This window comes from Tupaia chinensis, unplaced genomic scaffold (genome assembly GCF_000334495.1).
Source record: "Tupaia chinensis unplaced genomic scaffold, TupChi_1.0 Scaffold000492_1, whole genome shotgun sequence".
Classification (NCBI taxonomy): Eukaryota; Metazoa; Chordata; class Mammalia; order Scandentia; family Tupaiidae; genus Tupaia; species Tupaia belangeri.
The window spans coordinates 108,355-131,356 of record NW_006160004.1 but is presented as its reverse complement, the minus strand read 5'-3'; the positions used below and the strand labels follow the sequence as shown (position 1 = coordinate 131,356).

At 47.2% G+C, this 23,002-nt stretch overlaps 1 protein-coding gene across 8 annotated transcripts in view; it reads left to right on the top strand.

Annotated features, from left to right (window-relative positions):
* PDE9A (phosphodiesterase 9A) overlaps positions 1-23,002 on the top strand; it is a 108,394-nt gene that overhangs the window by 22,398 nt on the left and 62,994 nt on the right. For all 8 annotated transcript variants that reach the window (XR_003550671.1, XR_003550669.1, XR_003550670.1 and 5 more), the window contains exons 2-4: positions 7,219-7,289; positions 9,361-9,438; positions 17,162-17,205. Coding sequence is in view for 5 of the 8 variants with exons in the window: in XM_014590861.2 (XP_014446347.1) it covers positions 7,255-7,289; positions 9,361-9,438; positions 17,162-17,205 (157 nt within the window). In the remaining 3 variants the exon portion in view is untranslated. The remainder of the gene's footprint in view (positions 1-7,218; positions 7,290-9,360; positions 9,439-17,161; positions 17,206-23,002) is intronic.

The window sequence follows — 23,002 nt, the reverse complement described above, 5'->3', positions numbered from 1 at the left end:
AATAACCGACACGAGCTTGGAGGCACAGGGCTCGCTCGGGTGTCTCTGGCTGCGTGTCTCTATTCTGTCATTAGCGGTCCTTCCGCTCGGGCTCCTAAGAGCCCAAGGGAGTAATTTCCTTGCAGCTCTTGTCAACCATCTCTGCTGAATAGATGCTGAGATAGCAGGGTACATGGGGCAGAGAGATGATGTTAGGCCATTTGTATAGCTGACGCCTACTGGCGCAGGCCCCTCTGTAGCCTGAATGTCCCCTGGGTGCCTGGGACATCGCAGTCCAACTCAGGGCAGCCCTCTCCTACGGCCCCTTGGTTAACCATCCTAAAAGGGGGACAAGGCAAGAAGCAAAGGGAAAGCACACAATGGAAACTAAAACCAGCTTTTTAAGATGTGAAAAAAGTTCTCACATATATGCATACATATATGGATTTTGAGTAGTCTAATAAGAGCGCCTATATCCATAAGCACCTGCACCAAAACTCAGAACTGGTGATGGCAGAAATGGGGAATGGGACACTCAGTCTGCTGCCAACATCTCTCCAGCATCTCTCCAGATGGTGTAGCAGCCAGGGCCATCATGGGATGGGGTAGGCAAGCAGGTGCTGGCCCTGCCTCATGCCACTGACAGGGTGACAGGTAAGGGCTGGTCGTGGGGTCCAGAGGCCCCAGGGATGGGGTAGCCGTGCATTCCAGCCTCTGCCTTCCAAGTCCAGGGCTGGACTTGCACCACAAAACCTAAGCTGTCCTGGTGCAGGCAGTTGTCCACCTGGTGGGGTCTGCTGTAGGTTGAAGAACTGGCACCCAGGCCATTGCGCAGCACCAGCCCCGACAGACTGAAGCAGGTGGTGCCCTGGGCATAATGCTGCCCCTTTCAGGTCCATAGAAACACAGAGAGGTGAGCTCACTTCAAGCTTAGAGTCCAGGTAAGGAGGCGGCTACAGGCCAGAGTCCAGACCTGGATCCCAAGGTGAGTTCAGTTTGTTTCCACAGGCCAGATGGCAGAGCATAGAGCCTTCTGAACAGGTGTAAGAATCCAGAAATGGTCCCTCACAGGCAGAGGCTGCCTGGCCTTTGCATGCCACCCGCCTCTAGGCCACTGCTGGCCTTGGGTCTGTGTCCTGCTTCCACTCAGCACGTACCCTCCAAAGACAAGTCCCACTCCAGGTCCTCAGCCACTTCACTGCACACTCAGATCTCTTTTGCCCTCATGCTTTCCTTGCTGTGCATTTTACACAGAGGTTAGACAGCTGTGTTTGCTCAGGAGAGCGTAGAAGAAAGCTCTTCCAAGGAGCTCAGAATCCCTTCTTCCTTCTTTGGCTTTATAGAAAGATCATAAAGCAGCCTACAGGAGCTGGAGTTCCCAGTGATCAAATCTTCCCTCTTAATCTTATAAGGAAGAAGCCTGGTTATCTGGAGGGCTGTTTGGCCTTCTTCCAGTGGTGTGCACACAGTGCGAGGAGGGGCTTGCAAATGGGAACTTAAGAAGCCCCTTTGTGCATCCTCTCGTAGGCCTTTGAATGGGGTGCTAGGAGACAGGGAAACCCAAAACCACTTGCTGTTTTATCAACAGAACCAAATACTTGAAAGAGGCCTGTGGACTCAGAAACAGCTTTAGATGCTGGCCAGGCCTGTCTCCTTCACCCAGAGGTCACCTGGGCCTGCGTTTGATAGCCATCTCCTACCTGCCCCTAAAATCTGGCCCTATTTCTTCCAAGTGTCCTGATCGAGGTGCTTTTAATCGCAAGCAACAGAAACTCCTTTGCCACTTTGAGGTCTGAGTTCACACAAAATCCCAGAGAAGCCCCGGGGACCTGGGGTGGGTCCCAAGAAGCTGGGCGGCCTTGGGCTCACCTGTCTCTGCTCTCCTCCTCCTCCATCCTCCCTGCTGCCCTTTGTGCACGGCACCTCCCTCTCACCCTTCTCACTCCTCTCGCAGGCGGCCCAGTGTAGTCGGCCCAGGACAGGCTCCCCAGGATTCTGAGCTCACCACAAGCTGCCACCAGCCCTGAATCTCTCTAAGGAGTGTGATGGGCACTGGCCACATGTCTTAAGTCAGCCTCTCACCCCATCTTGTCAGCCATGGGATGAGGCAGGCTACCAGGACCCAGGGCTGCCTGTCTGGGCTCTAAGGATCATGCAGGATGGCCCAGTGATGGGTACAGGCCAGTTGTGGTAGTCCTCTGGGTCTCATTTCTAAGTCTCCACTGGAAGGGGAGACCTAGGGGGGACGACCATCAGATCGTCAGCCCAGCCAACCTGATGACAATTGGTATGGTGGCTGGGCAGGAGGGCACACCCCTGGCCTGACCCCAGGTCCTACTTCCCCTTCTAGATTGCCCGACAGCTAGGCCAAGGCCTTGCAGACCTGAACTGAGCTGTGCCAGGGGGCGGGGGGGAGGGGGGGGATCTGTATGCTCAGTGAACTTATCCTCTTTCCTTTTCTCAAATAACTAGCTTAAGGGGAAGTGGAGGGGTAGGCAGAAAGGAGTTGCACAAGTTCCCATTTCTAAGCCCCTCCTTGCGCTGTTAGCAGACACAAGCAGGAGACAGTTCAGTCCTCCAGGCTGGAGCAGCACCTCCAGATATTCAGGGAAACAGTGGGGCACATTTCTTAGAAATGCTGATTGGAGACCCCTCCCTAGGCCTCCATTGCCACTTCCTGAAGACCAAGGGTAGCCCTCCTCCCCACCAAGAAGCAGAGTCCAAAGTCCTTCTTCCCCAGCTCTAGAAATCCTGCCTGTCGTACACTTGAATTCCTGCTAAAATAAAATCAGGTGCCGCACAACATGTGACAAAAAGTCATTTGACAACTAGAGCCCATTGAGACTTGGGTCAAGATCACAGGGTGTTAGAACCAACAGGCACTGTGAAGTTCATGGGCAACTGAAGTGGTACAAAGTGGGTTTTTGCATTAAACCAGCAGCCTTTGAAGAATTCTTTTCAAACACCTTCCCTTACTGGCACAGTCCTGAGAGTCAGGGGGAGCTTATGCTATCAACCCCATTAGCAGAATGGTAAACTGAGGCTCCCAGTAATTACAATCTTTTTTTTTTTGAGAGAGAGGTTTATTTCTTTATTTATTTTTTGCTATAGGGCGCGTGCGCTCGCCAGACAGACAGAAAGCGAGAAATCCACCCCCCCCAGGGTATGGCCCGCCGCAATCCCTTCTCCTCCATTCTCCTCTCGGGAGCTTGGGCACGCACACACACATGCCCAGCATGAGTTTAAACCACCCGGTCCAGGACTCGAATCACGGTCGACTACACGAGAGTCCAGCGACATAGCCGTTACGCTAACTGCTGGTCCCCCAGTAATTACAATCTTGACAGTGAGCTGAAAGAGAAGCCAGTGGACAAACTGAACAACTGGCTAAGAACAGGACTTCCCGTTCTCAAATCCACTGTCCTTTCAATGGCACTGTTTTTAGGAGAAGCTAGTTTGAATACAGACATTAAGTAACATGTGGACATCTGGGAGTCATAGGAGTGCAATTGAGAACCGGTGGCCTGGGGTGCAGGCCTGATCACCACTTGCAGACCAGGCCTATGAGAGCTGCATACAGCCTGTGTGCCTCAGTTTCCTTGTGTGAATACCTTCGAATGGCTCCTTGTTTGTGGCTAGCTCCCTGTAAGCATCAGTATTCTACCCGGCAGTGAGAAGGCTCCCAGACAAAGAAGTTCCCGCTGACATCCTCAGGGCTGAGCTGCATACGGAGGAGGATCAATATCCGGCGAGGAGCAGCCCTCTGTCTCCTCATTTGTTTTCCTTGTCTTGTTTTAATATCATGGTGCTGCCAATCAAACCACATAACGAGTTTGGGGTAATGTGTGTGTGCTTCCTTAAGAATGCCAGCCCTGCCTTGCCTTCGAGCTAAATGGCAAAATGAAGTCTTTATTTTTCCATCCACATGGCTTCCTCTGTGTCTCATTTTCAATTTTATTTTACCAACTGTTTTTCTGTTTGTTTGTTTCCCCCCCCCCATAGGGCGTTTGTGCTCCCCAGAGAGAGAGATAGAGAGGAGAAAGTGAGAAATCACCCTCTGGAGGGGGATGGCCATGTGTCCATCCATTCTCCGTTCTCTGCTCAGGATTTGGGGCATGGGCACACATGCATCAGCATGATTTTTAAGCCACTAGGTCTGGGATTCAAACTGTGGTCCGCCATGTGGGAGTCTAACGCCCTAACCACTATGCAACCTGCTGCCTCACCCCATTTTTTAAAATATCTGCACTCTGTTTCTGAGTCAAGGATAAAGAATTGGCAAAACTATTCTCTGTGGACACAGAGCCCTATGCTCTCCTGACAGTGCCGCTTGACGGTCTTCCTGTGCTCGTGGGCTGCAGTTGCTTCCCCACAGTCAGAAATGGTTGATCTGGACATGTGCTTCTCCTGACGCCAGCAAGGATGGGGCTGTCCAGCTCTCCCCTTGGCAGGGCTCAAGTGCCACTTCATGCCCAGCCCCTCTGCTTTGTTGCTGCTGAAGATTAATGAACAACGAAAGGTATAATGAACCGTACGTTCAGATGTAAAATGATCACAAGCCAGACTTTTACTTGACTCATTAGCTGAGGGAACTGGTAAGATGTTGCCCAGCTCAAAAGAGAAATCAAAGCACCATAGAAGTGTATGGAGCAGAGGAATGTCAAAATGGATTCTCAAGTGGACACGCAATTTTCCACTGCAGGAATCAGTGTAATCTCATTTGCTTATTCCAAGTTTCCTCACAGCCTCCCTGCCTTTTGTCAGAAATCATCTCAAAGAAAGCTTGCTCTTCACAGAATGATGTTGTTCTCCTGAGGTTGGCTTGGCCATCTGCGCTGGGCAGCGAGAGTGCCAATATGCAGAGTGGGCCTTTCGACTTTGCTTCTCTGGTAGACTTCCTGACCGGGCTTTTCACAGTCTGTTATTTGCTGTCCTGAGGCTACAGAGCCAGGCACAGAGAGCCCCTCCTCTAGATTTCTCTCCCAGATCTCATCTCTGCTACCTAGAAATTCGGGCGAACTCCTCTCTTCTCAGAGTCCCCAGAATATTCCTGGGCTTCCGGCTTGCCAAAAGGTCAAGCTGTTCCTCCCATCTGGGAGGCTGTGCCTCTGAAAACCAGCTTAGCTCTCCAAGAGGACTTGATAGGCATTGGCTCTGTACTGTCACCCTCGGCTCCACAAGAGTGCCTCTGTGACACCAGAGCAAATGAGCACCCTCAAATACGACTCTCGGGCAAAGCCTTGGTTGCACAAACCTCCCCAGTTACATTCCTCTGAAAAGGATGGCAGGTTCTTACTGAACCTTTGCAAATAGCTATTGCCGTGAAAAGGAAAGATTTTTTAAAAATTCTGAATTTGGGGAGTAGAGAGCAAACAGTCAAAATCAGGTATCATTTTTAAATGCCTCATTTTAGTTTATAAGAGCCTATCGGGTTGTCAGAAAAGTCATGATATATTTTTTTTTTCTGTTTTTCTATGCAAAAATGTCTCATGGCTTTTCTGACAACTCAATAGCTTATTTAGGATTCTTGGGAGTTTAAGAAGAAAGAGAGAGGGGCTTCCCCATAGGGTCAGAACATCAAACATTAACACATCAACAATGCTGCAAGCAGCTCCAGTACAATTTCTCTCCTCGCTTCATTCAGTCCTCCGTAATTGCTTCTTCTGCTGGGGGTTGTATTAGCGCTCAGGAAGTTGTCTGTTTCTCAAATAGAAGAACTCTGGAAATCCAGACCAGCCCACTGGGGGTCTGAACACTACCTCACAGAGGCCATCAGAAGTTTATGCTTTGGGGAGTCAGGAGTTTGGGGTGCCTGTGCAGTCCTTCCCTGTGGGGCTCTGAGCTTCTTCATCAAAGTCACAGATTCCCCCAGCAGTGGGCTCAGCGGAGGCTGCCGCCATGAGTCCTAACCCAGAATGAGAGGGGAGAAGGATGTCCTGGGGAGGGAGCTCAGAGCAAGAGCCTGTGACGGGAAAGTTTGGCCAGGCCACAGGCTAGAAGGGGACAAACCCCAGGCCCTCGCTTGTCTTTCCAAGGAGGTAGACTGTCCTGTGGGTCTAAAGGTTCTGCAGAGAAAAGTGGCACCATCAGGGAGATTTGGTGGGTAGTGTGATGAGACTGGATGTGGGCCCAGTGAGGAGGTACTGCAACCATCCAGGTACACAGGACTGAGCCGGGGCAGCAGCCCGGGGGGAGCAGATGTGCGGACGTCAGTGACTACAGACACACGGCATGGCCTCACTCATCCAGCTGTCACTGCTGGTGCAGGTCCCATGGGCCGTGATCAGCAAGGTGTGAACAGAACCTGCTGCTCTGACTTATCGAGGCTGGTCCAGCAGTCCGCAGAAGGTGATGTTGTTCAAGAGGGGTTAAGTCATGGGGAGAAATATCTGTTTTCTGTATTTCACTGTTGCCAAGTACAGGAAGAAGCAGACCAACCTTAGCTGAAAAAAATGATGCTCTGGGCATCAGAAATAGCTGTCTTCTCAAGAGTGCTCAGTCATGCCAGGGCTGATGACACACAGGGGCTCACAGCAATGAGCCAGGAAAATAGGCTCAAACGAGGGCTTGTGTGTGCAAGGTTCCATGTGCAGGGCAACCCTGGGGAAACCACCCTCACCATAGTTGGTATCTGAGCAAGATTCAGAACCAAGATCCACAGTTGGGACCCTTCGGAAGAAGGATGCCAATGCAGAAGTCGGCGTTTCTCTCCTGTCGAGCTGTGGCCGGTCACCCGGAAGTGGGCCCTGTTACCTCAATGTGCAGTCTGTTTTACGGTGATTCACAACAAGACAATGCTTGAGTCATTCATTTTAATCCCCTCAGTCTCCAAATACTAAAAGGCAATCCATTTTTAATATATTTTTCTTTTTTAGCTAATGAACTTAAATTTGTCTTTTTTTTTTTAACATAAGGGCCCCCAGGAGATGCCATTAGCCTGAGTTGTCGGCCCTGCCTCACACATCATCCACGATGCGCCACAGGACAGCAAAGTCACAGGCAGACGTGTCAACAGGGGTGGCCACTTTATTTGTCACAGTTCTTCACTAAACAGGACAAAGATGTTTGCACAGCACACATACATTGGCCAAATGAGAAGATGTACACGTAACATCACACTACCCACAGGGATGGTTTTAAAATAAGCCTTCAGGTTGGAACGGGCTAGGAAGCACGTGCAGAATGACATCACAGTGGAAGGCTGCCCACACCTCATGCCTTTGCTTCTCTGTTTGGCAGGTGGTCTTCAGCAAGTACTGCAACTCCAGCGATATCATGGACCTGTTCTGCATCGCCACCGGCCTGCCTCGGTGAGTGCCCCCCATGGTCCCACAGGGTGGCACAGCATGGCTTCCAACCTTTCCGTTCACCTGGCAGGAAGGGACCTGAGAAGGAAGGAGGCACCAAAGGTCCCCAGGGCTCACCTCCCACACAGAAGCTCTTGCCAGTCAATGACCAACGCTCTGGAGGAGGCTCAACCACAGTTGCTGCCCGCACCTGTCAACAGGGGTTGGCTGTGTCCACAGGGAGGAAACCACTGGGCTGGATTAAAGAGATACCGTCTTTACAGTGGGACTCTTTTCCCTTCATTTATTCATTCATTTTGGAGAAAGGAGGATGGTTGTGTTTGGGGTTGGTCCCAACTCCAGCTCATCCACGAGGCGCCTGTTCTGAGAGGCTTAGTATAGAGCGACATTCAGCAAAAGACTTCAGAAATGGCTCAGAGAGACCAATGATCTACCTTACAGAATCATCAGAATTCTCTAACAGTTAGTCTCCTAAATCAACAGTTTATTCAAGCACCTGAATTTTCTAATTGTTAAAAATGATTACAATAATATTATTAAAATTATAAAGTAAAATGATGAATAATTATCTTAGCTTTCCAGTGACAAATGACAATCAGACATAGCTTTGGCATGACAATTAACATTAAAGTTAAGATCAATGAAGAGAAGGATAATTGGCATTTTTCCACAGATAGGTAAAAAAAAAAAAAAAGGAGAGTCAGGAGAGGAAATGACATGCCTGAAATTGCAGGAAATGGCAGAGTTTGTGGCAGCGAAAATTGCCCACAGTTTGGGGTATGTTTTGGGCACCATATATTAAGCTCTGTACTAAGAAATATATATATTTTATATACACAATATATTACTATCTAAGAATAATATGTCTATGTTTGTACCACTTTATTTTAATTTAAATAAATTGCTTAAGTTCTCTGATGTCTTCACTTATGAATCTTAATAATCTCAGGGTTGTTTTAAAGACTAATGTGTGTGTGTGTATCTTATAAATTTATTTGCACATAATTTATGTTTTATATGTTTATATAAAGACCATATGTAAATATATATATTGGGTCATCAGGAAGAGTCATGACGTATTTTTCTATGCCAAAATGTATCATGACTTTCCTAATGACCCAATAATATAACTTATATAAATATATAATATTTAAATGTCTCAATATATAAGTTACATATAAATATATAACTTCTAAAAGTATATAAATATATAAATTACATGTAAATATTTATAATGTATATAAATTACTTATAAATATACAAAAATATATTTGTATATGCACACATAATTCTTTATAACAGCCCTGTGATTACTAAAATTCATCAGTGAAGATCAGAGATCTTAAGTAACTTGGTCAAAGTAGCACAGCTCATAAAAGGCTCCAAAAGCTTACCATTTGTATCTATTTCTTAGGGGGATTTATGCCCATTTAGATGGACTCCCAAAGGCACTGGAGCTAGAAGGCAAACCACAATTACATCATCTGTGGATGTTAATGTTAGTTTCTATTTTACCATAGTTTTTAAAAATCAACCAACTCAATAAATTACACCAACTCAATACATTAGACTTGCTCCAATTCTCATGATAAATTTTTTTAGAGGTTTTTGCTATAGGGCTTGTGTGCTTGCCAGAAAGACAGAGAAAGAGAGACAGAAAGCGAGAAATCACCCCCCCCCAAGGAGGGGATGGTCACACCGCAATCCCTTCTCCTCCATTCTCCTTTCAGGATCTTGGGCACACACACACACGTGCCCGGCGTGAGTTTAAGCCACCTGGTCCAGGACTCGAACCACGGTCGGCTACATGGGAGTTCAGTGACATAGCCATTACGCTAACTGCTGGCCCCATGATAAATTACTTAAAAATCTACAAGCACTTAGAATTACACACACCACTTAATTTTATGTGGAAATGGGGTGTCAACATCCCACCCTTTCTGTCCTCACTACCCTGTGAAAGATTGGTCTCCAGGACTCATGTTTCTGTTCTGAGTTTATGTGAGACCCGAGTTCAGATGTGTACCCCAGAGCACATTCTGGTGGAAAACAGGGACTTGCGTGTGTCTTTCAGGAACACGACCATCTCCCTCCTGACCACAGATGATGCCATGGTCTCCATCGACCCCACCATGCCCGCCAACTCAGAACGGTAAGGGGCCCTGTCGGTGTCATCAGCTCATTCTCAGAGCGTGTCTGACGCTTCTCTGCCTGATATGTGAGAGTTTCTGTGACTTCTTGAAAATTTGCTACCGCAGGGAAGTCTGAATGTAAGCAGAGGTAGAGGGTGAGGGTGGATGAAGGCTGCTTACTTCAGTTTGTTCCTTTGCGGGAGAGTTTGTCACTTTCTAAGATAATGTATAGGCAGGACACTACACCCAGTTCTCAGCAGAAGCTCTGAGGGGAGGCATTGCACAGGTGGGGAAACTGAGGTATGGGAGGCTTAGCGACTAGCAGTCGATCCAGGGTCCAAGAAGGGCTGCGGGAGATTCAGCGACCAGAGCTCCTGGGAGACATTCACATTTACCCACTTGTGCCTGTCCCAGTGTCCATAGTGCAGTGCGTGCTGGAAGAGTCCATGCACACAGTAGGGAAGAAGGCTGGGGCTTCAGGTGGAACCAGAACACAGGCGTCACCTAGAAAAGCAAGAATGCACTTGGAATATGTATGAAACAGGTAAAGGCAGCTGTGTGGCCGGAGGAAGGACACCAAGCAGGGCCCTGTGAGAGCAGTGCCTGTCCCTTTTCCAGCGGCCCAGAAAATCCCCAGCAGGCTCTGCGTTGGTGCTTGGGCAACACACGGCTTCAGTGGGTTCTTGCCAGGCAGCAGCAGTGGAGCCACTGGACACGGGGCACTCTTCAGGACACCTCTCCATTGTCGTCAACCCTCTGTGGGGCTCAGTGGGTACCCTGGGACTATTTGTTAATCTGGTCATGAGACCATCCTGCCAGCCTGGCCCACGGGCGGGGGCTGCACCAGGGAAACCCTTGTGTGTGCCATGGCTGCTGAACGAAGCCTTGAAACATGTGAGCTGTGCTGAGAGCAACCTGGGACCTCTGCTAGCCCCCAAGGGGTTCCCCAGGTATGTGCACACCTGAGTGGAGAGGATAGGTACTCCTTCCTCCTACCCCAGAGGATTGCTGTCCTGGTCCACAAGTCCCAGAGGACAGAGCTGGTGCTGTCCCAGCCAGAGGCCAGGCCTTCTCCTCGCCTCACTGAGCCCATCAGTGCCCTTTTGTCTTCACCAGGCGGCCTGTCTGCCTGCATGCTCTCTTGCGCTAATCCTTGGCTTCTGGGCTCCCTGGAGGGGCAGTGCTAATTGGCTCCCCAAAGACTCCACTCAGAGCCGTAAATCCAGCACCAACTGCAGCCTGACCCAGCTCTCCTTTCAGAAGGAAAGGCTCCTGGCACAGCGATGGTGGTGCACACTGGCTGGCGCTGTTGCTCGGCAGGCTGAGGCCATGAGGGAGGCCTGGGTTCAAACCTCAGCCCACCCTGAAAGCAGGATGCAGTGACATGTACCTCTAGTGCCAGCTGCCTAGAAGGCTGAGGCAGAGGATGGCAGCATAGTGAGACTGTCACCAAAAAAGAAAGAGAGAGAGAGAGAAAGAAGCCAAAGGGACTATTTCCACCTCCTTCCCCTTTGCCTTCTGCATTTGACCTTGCTGACCTTTCTTCTTTGTTGAAACTGCCTCTTTCAGCTTCTCCCCTTCTTTCTCTAGCCCTTCCCTCCCTCCCAGCCTGTCACCGTGGCTGTTCTGAGTTTGCTTCCCTCCCCGTTGCTCTCTCTTTCTCTCCCTTTTCAGTCCCGAGTAAGGCCATGCCCAGATGCCCAGTGTCTCTCCCACCCTGTCGCCCCACGCATCAGGTGCAGCCTGGTGTCCCGCCATCGCCTCGCACTCCACTTGGGAGGGAGCTCGGCACCTTCTCTGAGTCTCCATGCTGGGACCGGAGCGCCGTCGGGAGAGGGTGACCAGGCTGGGTAGTGACTGCCCACAGCTCCACCAGGTGAGGTGGCACCGGAGACCTTGGATCAGTCTCCGCGGAGGTGGCCGAGCTCCCACAGAGAACGCCCCTGGGCAGATGAGCCTGGGCTGTGCAACGAGCCACTCAAGGGCACTCTGACAGCTCCACGGTTTGAAACTAGGTCAACCAAACAGTGCCTTTCAGCCCTGGCCGCAGTTTAAAACCACCCAGACATCTTTTACAAAGTGTCGATTGCCAACTAGATCTCACCTAGGACCAATTGCATCCAGACATTCTAGAGATCTTCTTAAAGCTCCAGAAGTGACGATAGCATGCAGCCTGGGCTGAGAACCGCCAATGCAAAGTGGGGAAAACCTAAGAAACCAGTCTTGCCCAAGGGTGCCCAGCCCTCTAGTGACCTGGCAGTCCTCTCTGCAGACTCGGGGTCTTCCCCACCTGGCATGTGAACAAACTGTTTCTTCCCAGCAGGCAATAGCCAGCCCTTCCCCCACTGGTTAAGACAGGCCTATCCACAGTGAGGTCAGGGGTTGTGTCCCTCTTCAGCACCCTCCACTTCTAAAGCCACTCGGCTTGGACTAGATCACCTCCTAGTCTCCTCAGACTGGGACTTAGGAGCCACCTCTCAGGAAGGGACTCCCCACAGAAGCTAGGTAAGATGCTTAGATGCTTAGATTCTTCCACTCGCATGCTCAGAGGATGGGCTTGTCACAGAACCTTCTCCAGATTTAAGGGCTTCTGACTGAGTTCCGCAATACTGATCGGATTTGGTTTCCCAATTGCTCTCTCTTTTAAGGTCTAAAACTTTCCTGGCCCTCATTTCAAATGAAAAATCATGACAGCCTGATAGTTCCTTCAAAATATTGGGTCATCAGGGGCCAGCAGTTACCATAATGGGTATGCCACTGGACTCCCATGTAGTCGACCGCAGTTCTTGTCCTGGACCCAGTGGCTTAAACTCATGCCGGGCGCATGTGTGTGCATGCCCAAGATCCCGAGAAGAGAATGGAAGAGAAGGGATTGTGGCGTGACCATTCCCCCTGGGGGGTGATTTCTCACTTTCTATCTCTCTGTCTCTGTCTGTCTGGCGAGCGCACATGCCCTATAGCAAAAAAAGAAAAACCTCTCCAAAAAAAAAAATATTGGGTCATCAGAAAAGTCGTGATTTTTTTTTAATCTTTTCTATGCAAAAATGCATCACAACTTTTCCAACGACCCAATACCTGCAGCCTTACCACCGTCCCGGTAATAATTGTTTCTTTTTTTATTGCTAGAGAGCATGTGCACTCAGAAGAGAGAGACAACCTTTCCCCCAGGAGTGTGGTCACATTGCAGTCACCTCTCCAATTCTTCATCCTGTTGGGACTTGGGGCATGCATGGACACACACTCAGTATGTTTCTCAAGTTGCTGAGACCAGGACTCGAACCACTGTTGGCCATGTGGGATCTGATTCCCTTAACCACTGGGATGGGAGGCCACCCACCACCTTCCTTTAAATTGCTACACCCAACCCTAGTGTAGATGGTGCAGCTCAGAGATGGCTGTCCTGGTTGTACCTCCTGGACCCCCCAACTCTGGTCTAGCCTGCCTTCCAGAATGACTAGCCTTATACTCTGCTTTTATCCCACTGCTCCCAAACATGGAACTCTGAGGAGCCTGTTAGCTTTAGACATTGTCAGACCCCTGTGTCTGGAACGTCTGGCCCCACCCCTCCAAACGTACTCTTCTCCAAGTCTGCCAGCTTGCCAGGGTGCCCGCCAGCCCTCCCCCCGCTCTGCTCACTATTCTGCAAATGCCCAAGCAGCTCCCCTCTGTGCCCTGTGAGGACTGCCCCTCCTTCGGCCTGGGACTCCACTGTGGCTGCACAGCCCTTCCCAGGCTTCCTGGATATCTGATGCAATCAGGAGAACATTCCAACAGCATCTGCACAACCAGGAACCGTCTACAGCAGTCAGAGGGCTCCAGCAGGACAATAGGCTGATTAGCTTCCTCTCTGTTTGGGAGCTAGCTAGAAAGATGATTGATTACTGAACTACCCCTGATCCCTAGCAAGCGGAAAATAAATATGAACAGACATATCCTAACTTAGATCTAATAATGCCCCAGTAGAATAATGATCAGCCTCCTTTCTGATGGGGGGAATGTCCTAGATGCTGTGACATCCAGCTCACACGGGAGTGACTTCTCCACCACCCCGCCTCTTGCATTTGTCCCCTCTGCTCATAGTCAAGGATAGGAACAGGCAGGGCACATGGAGAGGGGAGACGGCCAGGGTGACAAGCACGCTGAGACATGACACGAATGCTCCTTTTGTTTGTGGCATTAGCCAAGTTGTGCTCCATGAGAGTGCCCAGGTGGAATGACCCTGCACCTGCCATGAGGGCAGCAGGCGGCCATTCCCTCCACTAAGGTATGAGCCCTCTGGGTTCCGGATGGCTCTGGGCCTCCTCCTCCTTGGAACCCAGAGAGTTCAACTTCAGAACAAGCAAATGCAGTAGAAGTTCAGTATTTATCCCTGCCAAAGAGGGAGTGTTTATATTAATCTTGTTGCTGAGGACGAGAACAACGAAGATGCAGCTCAGTTGAGACTGAGTTTATTCAATCAGGGACACAACTTAACTGGTTCTGAGAAACATGGTGTGTTCAAGGCTAAGACCATTAGGGAGCTAGGAGCCAGGACTCATCATGAGTGGCTCGGGAGTGCAGACCAAGAGCCTGGAAGGTTCCGCGGCTCCTTGGGGTGTCCCCCACAGTCTCCACACGCCTGCTTCTCCCTCCTTCTCTGTCTTGGCAGCTTGGGTCCCCTAGCTTCCCAGAGCCCACTGGGTGGTTGGCCTCTGTGAGCCTCAGCAGCTGGCAGGTGTCCCCCACTCGGGTGGCAAGCAGTTTGAGGGCCATGGCAGCATGGGAGGGTCTCTGATAAGCCTGTCCTCAGGCAGGTGCATGGGGCATCCTTTCTTGGCATCTCTTACATGGGAGAAATGGCTGGGCACAGCTCTCCTGCTCTGTCCCCGCCTGCAGCAATGAGTTCACAGTCTCTGTCCGAGACCCCTGACTCCTCCCATGCCTAGCATTGCTTTTACAGATCAGGGACAAGAGCAAGGAGGAGAGAAGGAAAAGTCTTGGCTGCCCCTTGAGGAGGGGAGGGACACAGGTAGGAAAGGAGGGCTGAGGGGGGCAAGAGGAAGGGAAAGTCCCCCACTGGCTGAGGGACCCCTGGCTCACCCCATGGCACCCACTGCCCTACAGTCAGAGGGATGTGAGACACCAAAGGGAGAGGCACAGAGGAGACAGAGGAGGGAGCCAGGGCTCAGAGCATGGGCTCTGGCCTGCAGGCCCTATGAGGCCATCTGGTCACTGAGCTTCAAGTCCTGTGAACCTGAAGGACAGTGTGACCTGGAGGACAGGCCTGCCTAGCTAATGACAGAGGCAGGTGGAGTTCTGGGTGCTGATCAAGGTCAGGGACGTTCCCCTGAGGAACCTGGTGGCCTCCGCCCACACTTAGGGCTTCCTGACCCACTGGTATGGGCTCTAACAAATCTGATCAGTATCATGTTATTTTTTTCATTAAACTTTCTATGTTGAGATCACAGTGAATTAGCATACTGAAGTAAAAGCAAATGCAGAGAGATCTCATATGCCCTTTACCCAGTTTCTCCCATGGTAGTATGTTGCAAAACTATAGTATAATAGCATGACCAGAATACTAACATTGGAACAGTTCATCAATCTTACCCCTTCAGGGTCTTAGCCAGTCTAGACAAGACCCAGACACCTCCTGTGACCTGGTCTCTGGAGAGAAGTTAGTCCCATGGTCCAAGCAACTAGCTTCCAACAGGCCTTCCAAGCAGGAGCCGGGGCCCTGGGAGGCGGGAGGTGACTCACTTCTCCACCCACAGCCCACTAGGCAGGAGCCACTCCAGGGGGACTAGAGATCGCACAGTGTCACTGTCCACCCTCCATGGGGCCTGAAGCTCTTATTGTGATACTTCATTAGTGTTTAACATTGTAAAGATTTTCCATGTTGCCCATGGATCACTTAGCTGCAGGCATCGCCCTAATGAATCGCCGCTAACGGTTTCTGCACAGGACTCTCGTTTTCTGTGCTTCCGGAAATGAGCTCACGTTCCAGTGTTACTCTGTGGCACTGTTTTTACCTGGTATCACATTCCTCAGGTCAGTTCTTGTTCAGGAACCTTCATCTTTTTAACAGGTGAATGACACTCTGCAGGTCCCACTCTGGGCTGCAACAAAACAAACGGGTGGCTGGAGAAACAGACAGGGTTCCACACAGTGCTGGAGCTGCCAGTCCCAGGGCAGGGCCAGGTCCTGGTGAGAGCTGTCTTCCTGGGTTGCTGGGTCCTCACATGGCAGAGGGTGAGAGACCTCTATCCCCTTCATCCCTGGACCCCATTCGTGGGGGCCCCACCCTTACTTCCTGTCCAGACTCAGTACCGTGCCGAAGGCCCCACCTCCTCATCCCTCATACTGGGGACTGAGGCCTCACCATGTGCATCTGGAGGCACACAAACACTCTGTCCATAACCACAGAAGGTGATCGCTGTGTTGCCAGGACGGAGCTATTTGAACAACTGGCGATGCTCAGCCTGGCAACCTGCACCTGAGTGTGGGAGGTCCGCTCTGCGGGAAGGGCATTTCCGTCTTGACTACTGTTCTGTCACGGCACCTGGCTACTGTGGGCACTCTGTAAAACATGACCGAATGAGTGGATGAAGATGTGAAAGTCATGAACAAATGGCAGGACTATGTCCTTACGTTTCCTTTTGATACCTTTGTTCCTACATTCATTGGCTGAGACCAAGGACCGCCTATCTGAAATGTTCATCTGTGTTGCTAGGTGGCTTTTCCCAAGGTTGCAGCAATCCAGATGACTCCAGCAGTCCCTGGGAGGGCCTGTTTCTCTGTGCCCTTGTAGCACTCCCCCTAGCAGGATTTTTGTTTGTTCACTTGTTTGTTTTTAGAGAGAGATTTTTTGCTATAGGCATGCATGCACTCACTGGAGAGACACAGATAGAGAGGCAGAAAGCAAGAAGTCACCTCCCTGGAGGGGATGGCCATGCTGCAATCCCTCCTCCTCCATTCTCTTTCTGGGATTGTGAGCATGCACACGTGAATGGTAAGCCGCCAGGTCTGGGAATCACAGCCGACTCTGTGGGAGTCCAGCAACGTAATTATTAGGCCATCTGCTGGTCCTCGCTTGGCAAGTTTTTAACATTTCCTAAACTGCTGGTTAAGATGAGAGCATCTCTTGAGATTCGCCTTGCTTGTTTCTTCTGCTCCTGTTGGTCACTGCCTGTTCCTGTTCTTTGCCTCTTTTCCATTGGCTTAATGGTCTCTTCCTACCCCTTTGGGTGGTCCTTGTACCTTTTGCTGTCCTACAAATTGCCGGGATTCTTCTCTCCCCATCCATTCTGGGTCTTCTGTTCCCTGGGGGTGGCATCACCAAGGCTTCAGTGCATCTTGATTAAATCTCTGACACTGTCCCCCCTGGTTCATTTGGGGGATACAGTCGCCAAGACCTGAACCAGCTAGAGCGAGGGCGCCGCCTGCGTGGGCCAGGCGCTAGGCGGAACGGCCACTTCGTCAGTCTGCCCGTTGTCAGTGGACATTACGCTTTGATCAGTCGTGGCTCTGATGACAGAATAATCTGTTTTATTGACCAAATATGAACATGATAGAGAAAGTTCATCCTTTAAATGGTTTAGAATTTATCTAGACGAGGTGGCTCAGAATGGCCAAAGAAACTAATTTCAGAAAAAAACCTAATCCACTGAGTTCTAATCCACTCCAAGCGCTTATCTCTCACAGCAGACATGCAGCCAGCGTCTTTGACAGCCTCTTACGGTGGAACTGTCCTCTCTTTTACAGCACTCCCTACAAAGTGAGACCAGTGGCTGTCAAGCAACTCTCTGGTAAGGCTCTACTACCATTTTTACAATTCCAAGTAAATAATGATAATCATAATAAATTAAAAAGCTCCAGCTTGATCCTATGATTAAATATATGTTAGTTAAGCATTTGAATCTATAGCCTGATACCAGCACAGTCTGAAGCCTTAGACTCCGGTAGGGACTCTGCCCACGTGAACGTCTTCACTCCATCCCCGGGGACTTAGCAGTTAGATGCCAGGTGATGCTCTGCTCCGGTCTTCCTGGGCCTGCTGCCTGCCTTCCCATCTGTTGCGAGCCACAAAGATAGGCCAGTGCCGCCTTGCAAGGTGCCTCGGGGTGTCTCAGACCGTGGATTGTGATGTTTTGTTTTGAAATCCCCTCTCCTTTTGGATTCTTTATCACTTTCGCTTATGTGTGATATATGCACGTCAGCCTAAAAAGGAAGGCTGAGGCGAAGTAAGTAAAGCAAGAGAGCTTATCTGGACCAGGGTTAGGACGACGCCAGCACCATTAGATCCAAGTTGCCCTGAATAATGCGTACAGAGGTCTTCCAGATGTCAGGGTGATTTTAAAGCCAAAAAGCATGGGTGGGAGTGGGGAATAGCAAGGAGTCTTGTCCAGTAGTGACTGGCTAAATTCTGTGATAAGGGCAGCACGGTGACCTCATGGTGACATGGAGTCACTTTGCTTAATCTCAACCAAAGTGTGAAGACAGTCAGTCTGGAGACACAGCTGATGGAAGGTAAATGAACGATGTGTTTGGGCAATAGAATACTCATAAAACAAAAGCTCCACTGAGTCTAGGCAGTATCTTGAGCGATTTCAGGTGCACATTCCCAAGAAAGCCACAAGATGCATGTAAGTTTTATTTCCTTATAATGCTGACTTGGGTAGCCTGGAGTCTCCTGTTTTCAAGAGAACCTGTTGTATTTTGTGATCTACCAGCTTCCTTCAAGTTTCAGTTTGATAATGTGATATTTTAGTGTGAGTGACTGCATTTTGGTCTGGTCCATTGGGAACTAGAGCGGGACCTTATTCCAAAATGTTAGCCTCCTGTATCATTTATTTAACATGCACAATAAAATGCTCTCATCTAAGTGTAAATTTCGATGACTTTCAAAAACCTCTTAAACCCTTTTAACCGCCACGAAGATTAAGACCCAGAGACATCTGTACCACCTGGGAAAGTTTCCTCATGTCTTTTCCCATTATTTCCTTCTTCTCACTCCTTGGCTCACTCAACAACTGACCCGCTTTCCGGCACCATTGCTCTGATCTGTCTTTTCATATAAAACTTCTTATGTAGCAAGTGTACTCTTTGTTGACTCAACATGTTTTGAGACTCACCACATTGTTGTGTGGATAGACCATTTATTTTACTACTGAATAGTGTTCCATGGTGTGGCTGTATGTACCATGATGTGCTTTTTGTTCACTATGGATGGACATTTGGGTTGTTTCCAATTTGGGGTCTTTTATGAACAAGGCTGCTGTGAGCATTAAAGCACAAGTATTTGTGGGGACATGTATTTTCCTTTCACTTAAATAAATAATTAAGTGTGTGATGTTGGGTCATATAGTTAAGAATATGCTTTGCAAAAACTGCCAGTGTTTTCCAAAGCAGCTGTATCATTTTGCATCCCACCAACCACATATGAGAGTTCTAGTTGGCTCACATTCCCACCAACACTTAGTATTGTCACTCTCTCTCTTTTTTTTTTTTTTATCTTCAATTTTTTTGGTAGAAGGCACATGTGCTCACCAGAGAGAGCAGGGGAAGCACATGGGGAATTGTTCATCTTTTTTCCTTCATTTCTCCCTCCTTTCAGGATTTTGGGCATGTACACATACATGGCATGATTTTTGAGCTGCCAGGTCTGGGTCTTGAACTGTATGGTCAGCCATGTGGGCACTGACTGCCTCAACCACCAGACTAGGGAGCTAACCCAGTCGCTCTTTTATTTTAATCATTCTAATGAGTGTATAGTGATATTGATTGCGAATTTTTAGTGATTACTGTTGGTAAGTGCAACCATTTAGATTCGAGTACTTTCTGGCCATTCCTAAACCTTTTTTTATGACGTATCTATTCAAATCTTTTGTGTTTTTTTGTTGTAGTGGTTGAATTGCTTGAGTTGTGAGTGCTCTTGATATATTTAGGATCCACACCCTTAGGTATATTTTATGCAGATTTTCTACCAGTTTTAAATTGCCTTTTCATTTCTTATTAGTGTCTTTCAATGACCAGACGTTTGAAATTTTAATTAGATTTAACTTATCAACTTTGTCCTTTCGTAGTTGGTGCTTTTTGTGTATTGTCTTAGAACTTTTAGTTTATCCTGTCGTGGTGAGGTTCCCCTCCCCCTTATTCATGACAGAGCACATGCGTGTGCACACACAGATGAGAAATCTGGAAGAGAGGAGCACCCTCCACAGGGTCTGGGCATGCCATAATCCCCTTCTTCTAGTCTCTCAGATCGTGGGCACTCACGCACATGCCCAGCATGTTTCAGGCTGACCCAACCAGGGACTCGAACCCTCTGGTAACCACATGGGATCTGGTTTCACTTGAGTAGCACTTTACCTCTGCACTACAGCTAGCCCCAAATTGGGAAGTTTCATAGGTTTAGCTTTTATGTTTAGGTCTATGATCAGTTTTGAGTTAATTTTTGTAAATAACAAAGTAGAAGTTGAGGTTATTTTTCTGTTAAATTTGTTTTAATTTCATTTTAATTTTTGTAAGCTTGATGGTTATAAAACAGAATTTGGAAACACCTTACAGTGCTAAAAGGTGAATGAGCACCTAGGTTTCTGCCTCGCTGTCTCCCCTTTAAAGTGACAGTGTTAATACATAAGCCCTGGTTGCTTTAAAATCGATAACACACTGTGTCAATTATTGTAGATTGATAAGTCGTGAAATCAGGTAGTTTCATTGCTCTGGCTTCTTTCATCGTTTTCAAAAATGTTTTGCTTATTCCAGATTTCTTTTACTTTCAAGTAAATTTTAGAATCAGTCCATCAATTGCTACCAAAAAAAAAAAAAATCACAGTCTCCTAGGATTTTCATTGAAATTGCATTGAGGATGCAGAACAATTTGAAAAGAATTAGTACCTTAATATTGAGTCTTTTGATTTATAAATATGGCATATTTCTCCATTTATTTGGGTTCCTTTAAAATCGCTAAGTAATATGTTTTGTCAGTGTAAATTTCTTGAGTATATGTTGATAAATTCATCATTAAGTTGAATTTTACATTTGTGTCACTATTTTAAGTGGATTTTTAGATTTTTAAATTTCAGACCAGTTAGTGGTGTAGTAGTTCAGATGCCTGGATCTCACATGGCCAACTGAACAGTTTGAGTCCTAGACCCAGTGGCTTAAAAAACATGCCAGGGCACATGAGTGTGCCCAAAATCCCAAGGGGAGAATGGAGAAGAGATCACAGTGTGGTCATCCTCCTGAGGAATGATGCCTCACGTTCTCTCTCTCTCTCTCTCTCTCTCTCTCTCTCTCTCTCTCTCTCTGCCTGCCTCCCCTGTGAGCATGCATGCCCTAAAGCAATTTTATTTTTAATTTCCCATAGTTTTAGTTTTTATAGATATGCAATTGGCTTCTGTGTATTGACCTTGTTAAACTCATTTTATTAGGTCTAGTACTTTTTGTAGATTTCTTATGATTGTCTAGATAATTGCCTACATATACAAATAGAGAATTGCTTCTTCCATTGAAATCTTGTTGCCTTTTATTTCTTTTTTTAAAGAAGTATTTTATTTAACTTTATTTTATTTATTTATTTATTTGTTTATTTCCATTTGACCAGAGAAGGACAGAGTGAGAGAGAGAGAAAGAGAGCAAAAGCGAGAAAGCAAGCTGCCAGGCCCGGAACTCAAACTGTGGTCAGCCATGTGGGAGTGCAGCGCCTTAACCACCACACCACCTGCCAGCCCCTATGTCTTTTATTTCTTTGCCTTATTGTACTGGTTAGGATATCCAGTACAATAAAAGAGTAGGGGTAAGAATGGAGGTAATGGCTTTGTTCTCAATCTTAGCGAAAATGTATGAAATTGTCCTCCATCAGTTATGATGTAGCTTTTTTTTTCTGTAGATATCCTTTTTCAGGTTGAGAGTTTTTTGTTTTGTTTTGTTCTGTTGCTAAGTTGTTGAGAATTTTAATCATAAATTGTTATTGAATTTTGTTAAGTGCTCTTTCTGCCTCTAGTGAGGTGATCATAATTTTTCTCCTCTCTTCTGTTAATAGTGAATCACACCAATTGATTTTAAAACATTAAACTAAACTTTGATTCTTAGTCTAAACTCCATTTGGCCATAATGTGTTATCTTTTTGTTTTGGATTCAACTTGCAAATATTTTTGTATTAATATTAGTGTGGAATATTGGTTTCTAGTTTTCTTAAAATACGTTAATCTGGCTTTGGTATTAGGGTAATGCTAGTCTCTTAAAGTGAGTTGGGAAGTGTTTTTTCCTCTATTTTCTGAAAGAGTTTATATACAGATAGCATTATTTTTCCTTAAATGTTTGGTAGAACTCTCTAGAAATCCATTTGTGTTTAGAGTTTTTTTGTAGAAGGGCTTTGATTACGAATTCAAATTTCTTTTTTTTAAATTTACTTTATTTATTTATTTATTCTAAATTTTGACCAGAGAGGGATAGGGAGAGCGAAAGTGAGAGGAGAGTGAGAAAGCAAGCCACCAGGTGCAGGACTTGAACCGTGGTTGGCCATGTGGGAGTCCAGTGCCCTTAACCACCACGCCGTATGCTGGTCCCCTCAAACTTCTTTAATAGGTAAGAATGTTAAGATTTTCTGTTTCTTTGAGAGTTAATTTTAGGGAGTTCATTTCACCTCAGAATATATTGGCATGATACAGTTTGATTTATTTCCTTACTATTATTTTTGTGTTTGTAGAGTTGTAGTGAAATCTGCTCTTTCATTCAGGATATTAGTCATTTATATCTTCTTTTTAAAGTTAGCCTAGAGATTTGTAATTTTATTGATTTTTTTTCCAGACAGTTGTGTATGTCATCAGTTTCCACTATTGTTTCCTATTTTCATCGATCTCTCCTTTCATCTACATTATTTCTTTCCTTCTGCTCTTTCTAGGTTTAATTTGCTCTTTTTCTAGCCTTTGAAGATTGAAGCTTGGATCATTGATCTGAGACCTTTCTTTTTAAAATAGCTTTAAAAATTAAAGCAAAAGATTTTCCTCTAAGCATACTTTATCTCATGAATTTGTGTGTGTGTGTGTGTGTGTGTGTGTTTTCTCTTTATTCGGCTCAGAATATTTTCTAATTTACCTTTTCTGAGTCATTCGTTACTTAGAAGTATGGTGTCTGATTTCTAAATATCTAGGTGCTTTCCAGTTATCTGTTATTTACTTCTGAGTTAATTCCATTTTTATAAAATAAAAAATCCAACTCTGTATGACTTCAGTCCTTTTAAGTTTACTGAGATACGTGATTTATCTCGTTGGCTGTTTGTTGCATGTATACTTGAAAGAATGTGTATTCTGTTGTTAATGGGTGGAGTATTCCGTAACTGTCAATTAGGTCAAGTTAATTGACAACGTAGTTCAAGTTTTCTGTGTGCCCTGCAGGAGTCATGGGAAAGATACACCTTAGAATGATGTTGCACCATTAATTAGCCACTATAAACTCCAGCTCTGCAGGAAAGGGACAGAGTTCCTGGTAAGAGGCCGGGCCTAACACAACCTGTGCCTCCCTGAACATGTGACAGGTGAGGTAGAGCTTGAGTGCATGTGTTCACAATACCGTGCCTGGGACATTGCTTCTCTTCATGGG